At 45.0% G+C, this 14,095-nt stretch overlaps 1 protein-coding gene across 6 annotated transcripts in view; it reads right to left on the bottom strand.

Annotated features, from left to right (window-relative positions):
• CDHR3 (cadherin related family member 3) overlaps positions 1–6,229 on the bottom strand; it is a 72,943-nt gene extending 66,714 nt beyond the window's left edge. The window contains exon 1 of one of the 6 annotated variants that reach the window (XR_010158930.1): positions 2,844–6,229. Coding sequence is in view for 5 of the 6 variants with exons in the window: in XM_063815524.1 (XP_063671594.1) it covers positions 2,844–2,889 (46 nt within the window). In the remaining variant the exon portion in view is untranslated. The remainder of the gene's footprint in view (positions 1–2,843) is intronic. The other 5 variants (XM_063815524.1, XM_016958004.4, XM_519300.7 and 2 more) reach the window with 5 other exon arrangements.
• Positions 6,230–14,095: the final 7,866 nt, after the last annotated feature.

The raw sequence follows: 14,095 nt of genomic DNA, 5'->3' as shown, positions 1-14,095 counted from the left end.
ATACCAAGGGTCCTTCTCTATGTCCTTCATCTTCTGGGACTCACACGTGATCCTTTGGGACTGATGGAGCCAGATGACTGCTTTGTCTCAACTCTTTCCACTGGGGCAGTTGAAAGTTTTGTCTAGTTTATATTCTTGTAGAGCCTCCCTTTGTAAGCTGTTGGTGGAATAGGCACTATAGCTTCACAAAGGGAAACTCATCTTCATAGGAGGTGGAAAGGACAGAAGTGAATTTAAATGTCAATATCAAGCAGGAAGAAGATCTAAAGCTCTTCATTTGGGGTATATCAGTAAATGTGGGGGAAAAACCATACCAGACTCAAAAAGTATAAAAATAAAAACAGCAAATATGTATTGGATACCCTCTATATATGTGGCACACAGGGACAATGAGCAATAAGATATATGAAATCTGTTATTGCAGGGCTGACATTCTAGTTGAGGAGGCAGAAATGGCCCTATAACAGATGAATTACAGTATGATAGCTCATGCTACTTTTGGCTGAGCACTGAATCTGCATTAGGTGCTGGACTGAACTCTTTGCAGGCAGTCCATGTGCAGGCAAGAGGAGCTCCAGGGTGCAACAGCAGAAGCACTCCCCAGGAGCTAGGTCAATCCAGGAAGACTCCATGGGAGGGGTGGGGCTTGAGTTGGGCCTTGAAGGAAGCATAGGAGTTAGAACACATGAAAGGAAAGAGGATACTCTATGTTACTTTATTTATTTATTTATTTTGAGACGGAGTCTCACTCTGTCGCCCAGGCTGGAGTGCAATGGCGCAATCTCAGCTCACTGCAACCTCCGCCTCCTGGGTTCAGGCGATTCTCCTGCCTCAGCCTCCTGAGTAGCTAGGATTATAGGCACCCGTCTTCATGCTCTGCTAATTTTTTACTGTATGTTACTTTATTTGAGATTATTATAGTGATGCCTGCTTCCAACAGCCTGAAGCGGTGCTGATGTGGCTGCCCCGCTAGAATCCTCTGTAGCCCAGGTGTTGGAGTGTGAGGGTAATGACCAGGTTCTCAGACTCACAAAAGAAACAGTTTGTGTCACAGCAGCCCTTCCAAAAACAAGATTTGACCTAAGGGATTCTATTGTGTGTTTTAAATAAGAAATCTCAAGTATTTCTTGCAAACCTTTGTGATCTATCCCTTTCACACTTCTGATAAAGTTCCAAATGATAGTGTTCAGTACAAGAAATTGGGTTCTTCCTAACCTCATTCTTTCCCCAGTGACAATAAAAGTCACCTCGACTCAAATGATTATGGCCCTAAAAGCCCATATTTCTGGGGGAAATCTGAAATGTTTACTTCAAGTGACAGTCTGAACTGCTCATGGCCCACTTCACATTCACAGGTCATCCTGCCCTCTGCTGAGTTGAAAAGCCCAAGATAGAAGAGGGCTCAATATTAGGAAACCCAGTTATTTATTTATCTCATTAGCAGATCGAAGAGGAAAATTGAATGGTCATTTTCATAGATCTTGAAAAAGTGTTTGATTTAAAAATCCATTTTTATTTAGAAATAAGTACTTGAATATTCTTACATTTAGTTTTATTATATTTTTATTCAGAAATAAATACTGTAATATTCTTATATTAATAAGAATAAAAGCCACCTCCTTAACATATAAAACATTTCTCTCTCACACCAAAAGTTAACATCATGCTTAATGGGAAACAAGACAGGAATTTACACTCTTGTTATTATTTAATAATGGTCAGAATGTCCAGGCCTGGCAGTTAGATAAGAAAAAAATAGGAGCTATAGACATAGGAGAAGAAGAATATAAATGTTCATTTTTTCAAACGTGGAAAATTCATGAGAATCACCTGAAAAACCATGCCAAATAATAAGATAATTTGTTAATAGATTTCCATACATCATACAATAATCAGTTGAAAGATGTAGGGAAGAAGAGATTCCATTTACAAATGTAAAAAAAGAAAAAGTAAAAGAACTAGAAATAACCATAATAAGAATGTACCAAATCTATATGAAGGAAACCTCAAAATACTCCTAAGAAAAACAAATGAAGACTCAAACAAGTATCTAGAACCCTGTTCTCGGATTAGGAAGACTCAAGATCATAAATAATACTCACTAACATTTACTAAGCATTTACTATGTACTCAGACACTCTTCTAAGTATTTTACTACATAACTTGTCAAAGATGTAAATTATCCCTAAATTAATTTGCAAATTTAACATAAATTCTATATATTATGCATATACTACCTATTCAGAAATAAAATTTAATTTTAAAAGCTCAATTTCAATAATCCAAGCTGACATTAAAAAGATCATCTAAGATTCTTGATGCCCTTGAATGAGGAAGAGAGAGTAAAATGATCACTAGCTTGAGTCTTTGACCCTTCTATCAGAAGGTGTTTTCTTTGCTCAAGAGGAAGACACCCCCTCAGTAACTCACTTTCCTCACAGGATCACTTGTCAACCTCAAGTTGCCCTACGAGCCTCCAGAAAAGGGCCAGAATCTCCACAAAGACTCACTTGACATACTCACAGAGCTCTGCTATGAACACTATTTTCCCAACCTTAAATCTCAGGAGGACTACCAAATGCAGGCCAGTTAACCCAAGAGGGAAAGTGAAGTCTACACCAACATAGATTAGATTAGGCTCTTTAAGCATCACTCTTTTCCAGGGCTCCTACCTGGTCTCCCAGGGCTCCCTGGAGCGGCATCACCTCATTCATTACTGCAGCTAAGCCCTCAATTGAACAAGCCTCCCAGGGGCAATTTCCTTTTTGGGGGACATTGTCATTCAATGGTATTATGCAGACCAAGTAGGCAAGCAAGGTTCCAAAGCAAAATTGAGTTCCTACCTGACATGGCACCCAGGAGAGCCAGGAGAATGATTGCTTCTTGCATACTTGATGGTCACAACTGTGCGTGCTTCCAGCACATTAGCCGCAGCCTGAATCCCGTCTCACACCCAAAGTTTATTCCAGAAGCCACTCAGCTTCCCCTCCTGGTTTTGTTGCCATGCAAGAAATCAAACAGAGGCTTTGGCGGTAGCCAAGGGAGACTCCAAACACCACAGGACTGTTTGTTCTTTGATTACCTGCTTCTGTGACTGCACAGCACCCAAGAGACCAACCAGCCAGTCCTGGTCAGCTCAGAGTTTACCTTAAAAGTCCACACTCACCAAGTGTCTCAACCAAGAGCTCCAAAAGAGAAGTCAAAAGAGAAAACCGAGACACGGAGACCACACTAAGAGCTGGACATGCATAGTCCACCCATGATGGTCTCAGTGGCCCTGTAGCCAGGCTTGTGGTCATTTCCAGAAACAGGGGCGGGAAGTGGGAGTTTTTCTGCTGTCCTGAATCAATGAGTAGGATTCAGACTTGGGAATTAACTGGCACTCGTTCTAAAGACAAGATCTGAGAGCTGGGAGCAGACCCCTCCTCGAGGCTGACCTGAGGTGGAAGACTGCCCTCTGACTCCACCCCCCACCACCGCCCCTCCAGCCCTCGAAGAAGGCTGTGAAGGAAGATTACTGGAGTGGTGAGGCTTCTGCCCACTGGGGAGTGATGCAGGTGTTGCCCTTCACGATGCCTTTCTGTTCCACACAGCCCTGTGCCAGGGCACAAGATGTGGCATGTGAACAAACGCGGGCTGGGGTCTAGTCTCCACTGAGAAGGAGCAACAGCAGAGCAGAGAGAGAATGGCCGAGGAGTGGCCTGTCCCCTTGACATGGTGCAGTAAGAGAAGTAGTGGGCACAGTGGAAGGCAGTTGGGCTTGGACCACCTCTCCCGTTCCTCTGCCAGCTAGGGGAGGAGAGGCCAGCTGCCCAAGGCTGGGGGCAGGAATGCAGTGAAGAAGATGGGGAGTTGAGTCAGAGCCTCCCAGTCTGGACAAGACCCCACAGGTGCTCTGAAAACTACACATGCCCCAGAGGTGAACCAGCTTTTAGCACCTGCTACACGGAGGTCACCAACGAGGGATAGAGGGAGACAGTGTTATGGAACCAAACTGGGTCCACTCACCCTGTGCAGTAAAACCGGATATCCACGCCAAGGTTTTTGCAGCAATAGAAAGGAAGGCATTTATTTGCAAGGGTGCCAAGCAAGAAGGGCTCAGAGAGTGAGGGGTTTGACCCAGGCTGCGCCACCTGCCAGTGTCCCCTGTGTCCCCTGCATCCCAAACCCAGGGTGGCAAGGCTGCCCTTCCCTTCCACCACATCCAAACATTTGACAAGCCCTTTCCAGCCTCCAGGGCCTCCTGCCAGGCCCCTTCCCATGCTTGTTGCTACTGCCCTGGCTTAAGGTCCTTGCCTCTGGCCTGGGCTCTGGCCCGCAGCACATCCTACAGAAACTTAGGTTAATTTCCCCAAAGTACAATTTTGGTCATTTACTTTCCTGCTCAAAATAACAAGAACGTTTCCCTTAAGAAAAGTTGACTTTTCTTCTATAAAGCATGAAGGAAAGGTAATAAGATTAGGAAAGTTAGTCGATAGGTCTCTGTTTGAAGCACATAGATGGTAACAACAACAACAACAAAAAAACAAAAGGGAGTTTTGCTGTGTCACCTTTGGCAATTTACCTAACCTTTCAGAATCTCAGTTCCACTCACTTCTGTAAATCAGGGAAAATAATACCTGCTACACAGTATCATCGCAAGCGATACACAAGAGAAAGAAGTGAAAGAAACTGGCCCATACTATGTGTTTTAAAAATACTTTTTTTTTTTTTTTTTTTTTTGGAGACAGGATCTCACTGTCACTCTGTCTCCCAGGCTAGAGTGTAGCAGCGCGATCATAGCTCATTACAGCCTCAATCTCCTGGACTCAAGCAATCCGCCCACCTCAGCCTCTGGAGTAGCTGGGACCACAGGCGTGCACCACCACACCAGGCTAATTAAAATTTTTTTTTTTTAGAGAGGAGGTCTCCCTATGTTGCCCAAACTGGTCTCAAACTTCTGGGCTCAAGCGATTCTCCCACCTCGGCCTCCCCAAGTGTTGATATTACAGGCATGTGCCACACTATTTTTTCCTAATAGGACCCTGGCAAGGGCTGAAACATAGTAGGTACTCAATATATATTGGCCAAATAAAAAGAAAAATAAACAACAGTTGCCAAGCTACCAATTCTCACCTCTCAGTTTTTCCTGTCATGTGAGTTACTGTAAATAATCCATTTCATTATGCATAATTAAAGCTGAAGCGATGGCTCAGATTAAGTTATGGAAAACGTCAGAATAATTAAACTTTTGTATTAAAGAAACTCACATCTGTTTAATTTTCAGCCTGACTGCACAGCATTTTTCATGTTGCCCTGTTTTTACCAGGATATCATGCATCCCCTTCCTTTCCCTCCCTGGTTCTAGGGAGCAAAAGGGTCATCTTTTGGAATTCATTGTGGGTGTTTTCTCCTGTAATTACAGCTTCTGTTTCCAGCCCCGAGGTTGTTTCTGCCATTGCCACGGGCTGCTGCCCATGAGTCAATTCCCATCTCCCTCCGAAAGCACCTAGTCCTAGCACCAGACACCCAACTGGGCCTGAATCGCACCAAGGCTGAATGGGACCTTGCGGTCCCTGGCTCTCCTGTCCCTGACTGTCAGCATGCTGAGCTGTCCTGGATCCACCAAGGTCTCAGCCAGATGGGATGAATGGGTTCCTCAGGCAGGGTCGGAATCTCTAGGGCAGGCACCCCTCCAGCTTCACATGAGACCCAGGAGCCTTCTCCTACATGCTCTCTGGCTCAGCAATGATTCACGCCCTTAAAGTATTTCAGGGGACTTCCCTGGGAACTAGCTACTATAAGTGTCTAATTTGCTAGCAAAGGAGTTGTGTTCCAAACATTTTTTGACTTGGAACTTGGAACTCAATTACCCTTACATAATCTATAACATATAGTCATGCACCGCATAATGACAACATTTCCATCAACCATGGACTTCGTACACAATGGTGGTCCCATAGATGATAATGGAGCTGAAACATTACTATCAACTAGTGACGTTGTAACTGTTGTAACATCACAGTGCAACACGTTACTCATGTGTTTGGGGAGATACTGGTGGAACAAACCTACTGCACTGCTAGTTATGCAAAAGTCTAGCACATACAGTTATGTACAGTACATAATACTTATAATGATAATAAATATATGCTGTCATTTTAGAGTATACTCCTACTTATTAAAAAAAATAAAGCTGGCCAGGCACCGTGGCTCACGCCTGTAATCCCAGCACTTTGGGAGGCTGAGGCGGGTGGATCACAAGATCAGGAGTTCGAGACCAGCCTGGCCAACATGGTGAAACCCCGTCTCTACTAAAAATACAAGTTAGCTGGGCATGGTGGTGAGCACCTGTAGTCCCAGCTACTTGGGAGGCTGAGGCAAGAGAATCTCTTGAACTAGGGAGGCAGAGGTTGCAGTGAGCCGAGATCGTGCCATTGCACTCTAGCGTTGGTGACAGAGTGAGATTCCATCTCAAAAAAAAAAAAAAAAAAGCTAATTGTAGAACAGCCTCTGGCGGGTCCTTAGGAGGTATCCAGAGGAAGGCATTGTTATCATAGAAGATGACAGCTCCATGTGTGTTATTGCCCCTGAAGACCTTCCAGTGGGACAAGATGTGGAGGTGGAAGACATGACATTGATGATCCTGACCCTGTGCAGGTCTAGACTAATGTGTGTGTTTGTGTCTTCATTTTTAACAAAAAAGGTTTACAAGTTAAAAAAAAATAGAAAAATAGTATAGATTAAAGCTATAAAGAAAGAAAATATTTTTTGTACAGCTGTGCAATGTATTTTAAGCTGTTATTACAACAGAGTCAAAAGTTTTAAAAATATAAAAGTTTGTAAAAATGTTACAGTAAGATAAGGTTAATTTATTATTGAAGAAAGAAAATTTGAAAAATAAATGGAGTGGACTAAGTTTACAAACTCTACAGTAGTGTACAGTAATGTCCTAGGCCTTACATTCACTCACCACTCACTCACTCACCTACAGCAACTTCCAGTCCTGCAAGCTCCATTCATGGTAAGTGTCCTATTGAGGTGTACCATTTTAAAAAATCATTTATGCAGTTTTTTATTGTTTTTTTTTTTTTTGACGGAGTCTCGCACTGTCACCTGGAATGGAGTGCAATGGCACGATCTCAGCTCACTGCAACCTCCGCCTCCTGGGTTCAAGCTATTCTCCTGCCTCAGCCTCCCAAGTAGCTGGGATTATAGGCACCCGCCACCATGTCCAGCTAGTTTTTTGTATTTTTAGTGGAGAGGGGATTTCACTATGTTGGCCAGGCTGGTCTCAAACTCCTGACCTCGTGATCCACCCGCCTCGGCCTCCCAAAGTGCTGGGATTACAGACGTGAGCCATCGTGCCCGGCCTTATGCAGTATTTTTTAATGTACTTTTTCTATGTTTACATATACAAATACATACCATCGAGTTACAATTGCCTACAGTATTCAGTACAGTAACATGCTGTACAGGTTTGTAGCCCAGGAGCAATAAACTATACCATACAGCCCAGGTGTGTAATAGGCTATACCATCGAGGTTTGTGTAAGTGCACTCTATGATGTTCACACAATGATGAAATTGCCTAGTATTGCATTTCTCAGAATGTATCCCCATCATTAACTAACTGTACTTGTCTGTATTTTAAATATTACAGCCTTAAGATGAGACACAGAAGTACTGTGCAATGGCTGGGCTCTGTTAGCAGCTTCACGAGCATTGGTGGGCTGGCCTGCAAGCCTCATCACCTTTATATCTGCGGGGCAGTTCTGTTCATGGTCCGTTTGTTCAGGACTGGAACTATGGGCTTCCAGGAATCCAAAACCTAGAACAGAACACCCAGGTTCCATCATTCAAGCACCTCCCCCATCTCAGGCCTCCCTCAGGAAAGGCACTCAGGGTAGACCCATGCTCACAGCAATGGTGCCATGCAGATGGCACAAAGCTGCTTGCAAGAATAGAAACACATCCCTCCCCGTGTCTTCTTTGTGGGCCACTGTCCTAGCACACGCACTGCTTTCGCACCACATCTCATGGATCTTTTATACATCTGTCTCCATGCAGCCTTGGCAAGTTTTTCAGGACAGAGAAGCTCTTATGCTTCTTTGCACTCCAATTGCTTCACATTTAACACTGTGCCAGATGCATAGTAACTGCTCAAAAAACATGGAATTACTGATCTTACTTTATACTTCCTTGCCTCGTGCCATGCTCTCCTCTCACACCCACCCCAAACATCGACCCAGTGAGAGCCCCCCCACCCCGCCCCAGCTCTTGCAGGGATAGAAATAAAGAAGTGCCACAGCCCTTCTGACTTCTAGAACCCCAGAGCTGCATTCCCTGACTGGCCTTGAGGACCATGGGAAGGGCTCCTCTGAAGCCAAGGCTCTCAGGACCCACTGGTAGGGTCCTTTTCCTGGCTTCACAGGTGGAAGAGTGACTGAGAAGACGTCCTTGGGGCTCAGCCCCACCTGACTCCAGGGCACATGCTGTGACTGTGGGCTAGGCTGCCTGCCCTCTGGGCTCACGTCCCCAGATAATTCTTTTTTTTTCTTTAAACAGTTTGTGATATAATTCACATACCTGACAATATACCCAGTTAAAGTGTACAATTCAGTGATTTTTAGTATATTCATAGAGTTGTGCAACCATCACCATAATCAATTTTATAACATTTTCATCCCCCCCAAAGAAAAACCTCTTCAATCCTTAGCAGTTACTCTCAATTTTCCTCTAACTCTCGCCCCCAACCCTAGCAACCACTAATCTACGTTCTATCTCTATAGATTTCCTTATTCTGGGCATTTCATATGAATAGAATCATACAATATTTGGCCTTTTTAAATTTTCTTTTTTTTTTTTTGAGATGGAGTCTCACTCCATCACCCAGGCTGGAGTGCAGTGGCGTGATCTCAGCTCATTGCAACCTCTGCCTCCCAGGTTCAAGTGATTTTCCTGCCTCAGCCTACCAAATAGGTGGGATTACAGGCACGTGAGACCATGCCAGGCTAATTTTTGTATTATCAGTAGAGACAGGGTTTTGCCATGTTGGCCAGGCTGGTCTCGAACTCCTGACCTCAGGTGATCTGCCCGCCTTGGCCTCCCAAAGTGCTGGGATTACAGGCATGAGCCAGTGCACCCAACAATATGTGGTCTTTTGTACTGGCTTCTTTTACTTGCATAATGTTCTTTGGATTCGTGTATTTTGCTGTATGGCTCAATACTTCATTCCTTTTTATTGCTGAATAATATTGGGTTGGTGCAAAAGTCACTGCGGTTTTTGCCATTACTTTTAATTACTTTTGCACCAATCCAATATTATTCCATTGTATGGATAGACCACAATTTAATTTTCTTATTAATCAGTTGATGGACATGTGAGTTATTTCAACATTTTGGCTATTAAAATAATGCTGCTATGAACATTTGTGTACAAGTTTTTGCACGACATAGGTTTTTATTTCTCTTAGGGAAATACCTAGAAGTGTAATTACCAGGTCATATGGTGATTCTACCAGGTCATTCTTGTGGGCAATTGTCTAGCTGCTTTGAAGCCAGCTCCTTCTCCAGCATCCTTCACTGGCTTCCTGGAGCCCCTACCCCAAGCTATGGGTCTCCTCCTACTTACCCTCTCTGCCACTTTGTTCAAACATCTTCATGCCAGCTGATTCCTTCTTCCCCCTTCTCCCTTTAGGTGGCATTTATTTATTCACTCAAGAAATATTGATTACCTACTGTGTGTCAAGCCCTGTTGTGCATGCTAAGGTTATAGCAGAGAACTGTTTTGTTCTCTGAAACAAATGCCTGGCCACAAGCAACAGATGCTGTAGAAGCACCCCTCCTTCCATCCATCCAGTCAGCCAGCTGTGGCTCTGGTTGAAGCTCACCGCATGGCAGCACTGAGAGGTGACAGCATGCTGGCATCCCTCGCAGCCCTCGCTCGCTCGCTCTCGGCGCCTCCTCTGCCTGGACGCCCACTCTGGCGGCACTTGAGGAGCGCTTCAGCCTGCCGCTGCACTGTGGGAGCCCCTTCCTGGGCTGGCTGAGGCCGGAGCCGGCTCCCTCAGCTTGCGGGGAAGTGTGGAGGGAGAGACGCCGGCGGGAACCGGGACTGCGCGTGGCGCTTGCGGGCCAGCGCGAGTTCCAGGTGGGTGTGGGCTCGGCGGGCCCCGCACTCGGAGCAGCCCGCCGGCTCCGGGTAGTGAGCGGCTTAGCACCTGGGCCAGCAGCTGCTGTGCTCGACTTCTCGCCGGGCCTTAGCTGCCTCCCTGCGGGGCAGGGCTCAGGACCTGCAACCTGCCATGCCTGAGCCTACCCCGCCGCCGTGGGCTCCTGCGCAGCCTGAGCCTCCCCGACCAGCGCCACCCCCTGCTCCACGGCGCCCAGTCCCGTCGACCACCCAAGGGCTGAGGCGTGCGGGCGCACAGCGCGGGACTGGCAGGCAGCTCCACCTGCGGCCCGGTGCTGGATCCACTGGGTGAAGCCAGCTGGACTCCTGAGTCTGGTGGGGACTTGGAGAATCTTTATGTCTAGCTAGGGGATTGTAAATACACCAATAAGCACCCTGTGTCTAGCTCAGGGTTTGTGAATACACCAATCGACACTGTATCTAGTTACTCTGGTGGGGACTTGGAGAACCTTTGTGTGGACACTCTGTATCGAGCTAATCTAGTGGGGACGTGGAGAACTTTTGTGTGTAGCTCAGGGATTGTAAACGCACCAAAAAGCACCCTGTCAAAATGGACCAATCAGCTCTCTGTAAAGTGGACCAATCAGCGCTCTGTAAAATGGACCAATCAGCTCTCTGTAAAATGGACCAATCAGCAGGATGGGGGGGGGCGGGGGCAGATAAGAGAATAAAAGCAGGCTGCCAGAGCCAGCAGTGGCAAAACGCTTGGGTCGCCTTCCACACTGTGGAAGCTTTGTTCTTTTGCTTTTTGCAGTAAGTCTTGCTTCTGCTCACTTTTTTGGTCCTCGCTGCCTTTATGAGCTGTAACACTCACCGTGAAGGTCTGCAGCTTCGCTCCTGAGCCAGTGAGACCATGAACCCACCAGAAGAAAGAAACTCCGAACACATCTGAACATCTGAAGGAACAAACTGTGGACACACCGCCTTTAAGAACTGTAACACTCACCGCGAGGGTCCACGGTTTCATTCTTGAAGTCAGTGAGACCAAGAACCCACCAATTCCGGACACAGCACTGTACTTGCATCAGGATGGAAGGTCTGCTATGACATGGTTCTCCCATCGAGGAACTCGGGCCCTAGCCCAGAGACAAACCAGTAAGCCCAGGATTACAACCAAGTAATCCAGGCATGCCTCCACTGAACTCCAGGCATGCCTGAGGCTGTGGGGATGAGAGAGTGGAGAGAAAGAATCAAATGTAGGTCAAGAGTGAAGCTGTCAGAGAAGGTTTCTAAGGGCAGGAGTGAGCTGAAGAAATGAAGGGTAAAGGCAAAAGCAGTTAACAATGTAGAGGTATGAAATAGTATAGTTCATCCTATGGCATTATGCCAGCTGATTTATCTTTAGGGAAGCTCAGTTTTTAAGAAAAAAATTTATTTTTTGAATAGGTAATACATGTACACAATGCAAAATTCTAAATATTCAAAAGAGTAAACAATGAAAAACATGTCTTCCTATCTCCTTTCTCCAGAAGCTGTTTCCCTCCTCGGAGACAGCCATTATTGTTACAGCCTTGTGATCCTTCTAGAAACAGTCTATGTGTATACAGACATATACTCAATAGCATAGTCTCTGCTTTATGGAAACATAGTCTGTGCTTCATGATACTAATGGAAGCATATTATACCCTCTCTACTTTACTTGGTTTTTCCTCTTACTATATTTGGGACATTGTAACATATCAGTGCATACATAGCACCATTCTTTTTAGTAACTGCATAATATCCATTGTATTGATGTGCCACATATTTATCAAGTCTGCTATCGATGGGGGTTTGCTTTGTTATCAATTTTTTTCTATTACAAGTAATGCTGCAATAAACGTCTTTGAATCTATATAATATCATACCAGAGTATATTTGTAGACTAAATTTTTAAAAATGGACTTGAATGGGAGAAAACGTTAACTTTTTGACAGACATTGCCAAAATACTCCTCAAAGAAGTTGTGCCAATTTATACTCCTACGATTGACATGTGAGAATGTGGGAGAATCCCCCAAATCCTCACCAATATAGTGTTATCAAACATTTTACTTTTTGCCAATCTGTTAGGTTAAAAATATTGTATCTCATTTCAATCTGCATTTCCTTCTCATGAGTAAAATTGGGCATTTCTACCATTTTTCTTCTGGGTTGTTGGTATATTTTCTACTGGTTTGTAGGAAATCTTGGTATGTTGAGGAATTTATTACTTTATCTGTAATATGCATTGCAAATATTATTTCCTCTTTATCATTTGATTTTTGACTTTGTTTCTAGGGATTTCTGCCATAAAATTTTTCAAAAAATTTTATATAGTCAAATGTATCACCTTGTGTTCTATGGCTCTACTTTTTGCTCGCTGCTTAGAAAGGATTCTTTCTGAGATAATAATAAATACTTTCATATTTTCTTCTAATACTTTTATGGTTTTGTTTTCAAATATAAGCTTCTGATTTTCTTGGAATTGTTCTGAAATGGGAAAAGTTCCTTGTCCCCATTGCAGGGCGTGCGATGAGAGTGCGGCTCACTTCTTCAGTGCCCTGCTGCTCAAACCTCTAGGGGAGCATATAGACCAGATGTGCAGGCTGTGGGGCTCCAACGCCACAACAGTGTCTAGGGGTGAATGTTTACAGCTGAAGCCCCAGGGAAAGTGTGATATAGTGTGCACTTTTAGTTTAGCCATCCGTAGGTGGCCTGTGTTAGTTCACTTAGACCCCTGCCTTATCACAAGGGCAGATGGCTTTCTGTTTCCCAGGGTTCTGGCCTTGGTGTACCGGAAGAATCAGATCACATGTGGGCTTGGAGAATGAGTGCAAGGTTTTATTGAGTGGAAGTAGCTCTCTGCAGATGGGGGAGCCAGAAGGGAGATGGTTTTCCCCTGGAGTTAGGTGGCTCGGAGGCCTGACCTCTCCTCCAACTGCCCCAGCCAAATTCCACGTGTTCTGCCAGCATGCCAGTTTCTGTCAGTGCATTCCTCTGGACGTCCAGCTGCCCGTGTGTTCCTCAGCTGATATGCTCCTCTCAACATCCAGCTGCTTGTGTGTCTGCCTGCTAGGGTCTCAGCGTTTTTATAGGCATAGGACAGGGGCATGGTAGGGCAGGGTGGTCTTGGGAAATGCAACATTTGGGCAGAAAAACAAAAATGCCTGTCTTCACCTAGGTCCATGGGCACAGGCCCCACTGTGGAGCCCTAGCCAGGGACCACGCCCTTCTCTACTCAGCACTTCCCTGCCTCCTTCCATATCATTTAAAGGGACCATGCCTTTCCCAGTACTTCCTTCCATATCAGTTCCTTAAGGTGTGAGGTAGGATCCAATGGGAACTTCTCTTTCCAAAACTGCACTTTAGCCAACTTAGCCAGAGTGCTAATCATCTGCTCAAAGAGTTGGGGATATGGGAATACTTTCCCCTTCACATTCAAAGAGTAGTTAAGCTTAGGATAGAACTGTCAAGCAGAGGAAATGTGCCTCTAGCCTGTTTCACACAGCACCTGGAAGAAAAGAGGAGCAAAATTTCTCTTAGCTCATAGCATGTCATTCAAGAGAAAGTTGGAACTTTCCCTCTGTACGAAATAATCATTCCAAGACTTGCTTTTCCTGGCCTCAGTCCCCTCATTTGCATAGATGGGGGTGACCCAGTGTTCAGTGCATATCAGCCCTCTGCTTTGTACATAGTAATCCCATCCTGCACAAAGCAGTGGGTGAAATACATCTTAACGTGGGTGCCAAAAGCAAGTCTGATTCTTCAGGCTAAAGTACTCAGTGTTCTCCCTCCCTCCATGCCTTTGCCTAAACTGGAAGTTATGTCTTTACTCACCTCAGCTCATGCAACACCACCAGAGAGAGCCTCATGACAGGCAGCAGGTCCTTTTGACCTCGCAGTCTTCTAGTTAGCGATTCTATTTTGATTGATTTATTTATTTGTATTTTCCTCCTCCCAAA

This window comes from Pan troglodytes, chromosome 6, assembly GCF_028858775.2.
Source record: "Pan troglodytes isolate AG18354 chromosome 6, NHGRI_mPanTro3-v2.0_pri, whole genome shotgun sequence".
Taxonomy (NCBI): domain Eukaryota; kingdom Metazoa; phylum Chordata; class Mammalia; order Primates; family Hominidae; genus Pan; species Pan troglodytes.
The sequence above is the reverse complement of the archived record's forward strand: the minus strand, read 5'-3'. Positions and strand labels throughout refer to the sequence as shown.